General features: G+C 45.3%; 1 protein-coding gene across 1 annotated transcript in view; it reads left to right on the top strand.

Moving 5' to 3' along the window:
- Positions 1–1,832, top strand: part of Nlrp12 (NLR family pyrin domain containing 12) — a 26,172-nt gene that overhangs the window by 15,993 nt on the left and 8,347 nt on the right. Inside the window, exon 7 of the mRNA XM_029480175.1 lies at positions 657–827. Coding sequence (XP_029336035.1) covers positions 657–827 — 171 coding nt within the window. The remainder of the gene's footprint in view (positions 1–656; positions 828–1,832) is intronic.

Here is a 1,832-nt window from a genome sequence, read left to right as displayed (position 1 = left end):
ATTTCTGTGTGCTATGATATATATATATTTTTAAAGATTTATTTATTTATTATATGTAAGTACACTGTAGCTGTCTTCAGACACTCCAGAAGAGGGCATCAGATCTTGTTACAGATGGTTGTGAGCCACCATGTGGTTGCTGGGATTTGAACTCCGGACCTTTGGAAGAGCAGACAGATGGTGCTCTTAAACCACTGAGCCATCTGTCCAGCCCCTGTGTACTATGATTTAAGATTAAAGGTATATGACCACATTTGATATCATAAAATACTTTGAAGTATATTTTGAAAAATATATATATATAATCTGATACATGCAATATCATTATTTGCCATCTTGAACAGTTTTTATTTGTTTTTGTGGGGTTTGCTGTTGTTGGGTTTTTGTTTGTTTTTTGGTTGTTTGGTTTTTTTTGGTGGTATCCTACTACTGAGCTACACCCCTAGCTCCTAGCTTTCTGAGACAGAGTCCTGTTATGTGCCCAGTCTGGTCTCTATGGAGCATCCTCATGCCTCTGTCTACCAAAGGCCGGTGGGTGTCACAGGTTATATGTCACACAGCTTGCTGAGGACATTTAGCTCTGAAGACTGGACAGAAATAAATGTAGTACCCCCAGTAGGTCCCCCATCATGTTTCCTGAGTTGGATTTTATGCAGGCTGAAGATCTGCCACCTTGGACAAGCTTCCTGTGAAGATCTGGCCTCTACTCTCAGAATGAACCAGAGCCTGCTGGAGCTGGACCTGGGTCTGAATGACCTCGGGGATTCTGGGGTGCTTCTGCTGTGTGAAGGCCTCAGGCATCCAGATTGCAAACTGCAGACCCTTCGGTGAGTGTGATTCCCAATTCAGCACCCTAGCTCTCTCTTCTCTGGCACTGAGGCTGTGGTGCCTCCCACTTCCTCACCAGCTCTAGATATAGCATCTTTCAAGATTTCTAGTCACAGGGCCTTTCTTGGGGTTTTTTTGTTTTTTGTTTTTTTTTTTTTTGAGACAGGGTTTCTCTGTGTAGCCCTAGCTGTCCTGGAACTCACTTTGTAGACCAGGCTGGCCTCGAACCCAGAAATCCTCCTACCTCTGCCTCCCGAGTGCTGGGATTAAAGGTGTGCCCCACCACGCCCGGCTGCACAGGGCCTTTCTTAATACAAATCACTGACATTCCCTGAAATTGTCCTTCTGCCCTCCTGTCTACCTAATTTCCAGGGAAGATTGGCTAACCCTTCCGGTCTCAGAACAAACACTACTGAGCAAACTGTACCCTCTGTTCTAGTCTGTTTTCTGCTACTGTGATAAACATCAAGACCTAAGTGACTTTGGAAGGCAAGGGTTTATATTAGCTTGCAGGTTATAGTTCATTATTGAGGGAACCCACGGCAGAAATTTGAAGCAAAAAACAAATCAAAACAACAAAACAAACATGGAAGGCTTGTTCCCTCTGGCTTGCTCTGCTAGCTGTGTTTGTTTGTTTTTGTTTTGTTTTCCTGTTTTTTCAAGACAGGGTTTTTCTGTGTAGCACTGGCTGTCTTGGAACTCTGTAGAAACCCACCTGTCTCTGAGTGTTGGGATTAAAGGCAAAGGACCCCACACCCAGTTCTCTGTCAGCTGTTTTTATACAGCCCACACCTAGGGTCATACTGCCTGCAGTGGGTTCTTGCATCAATTAACCATCAAGAAAATGCCTAAGATGGCTAAGGAAAAGGCTCAGTTAAGAGATGCTCTTACGCCGGGCGTGGTGGCGCACGTCTTTAATCCCAGCACTCGGGAGGCAGAGGCAGGCGGATTTCTGAGTTCGAGGCCAGCCTGGTCTACAAAGTGAGCTCCAGGACAGCCAGGGC

The sequence above is a fragment of the Mus caroli genome, chromosome 7, assembly GCF_900094665.2.
Source record: "Mus caroli chromosome 7, CAROLI_EIJ_v1.1, whole genome shotgun sequence".
NCBI classification, from domain to species: domain Eukaryota; kingdom Metazoa; phylum Chordata; class Mammalia; order Rodentia; family Muridae; genus Mus; species Mus caroli.
This window is presented reverse-complemented; position numbering and strand designations above follow the sequence as displayed.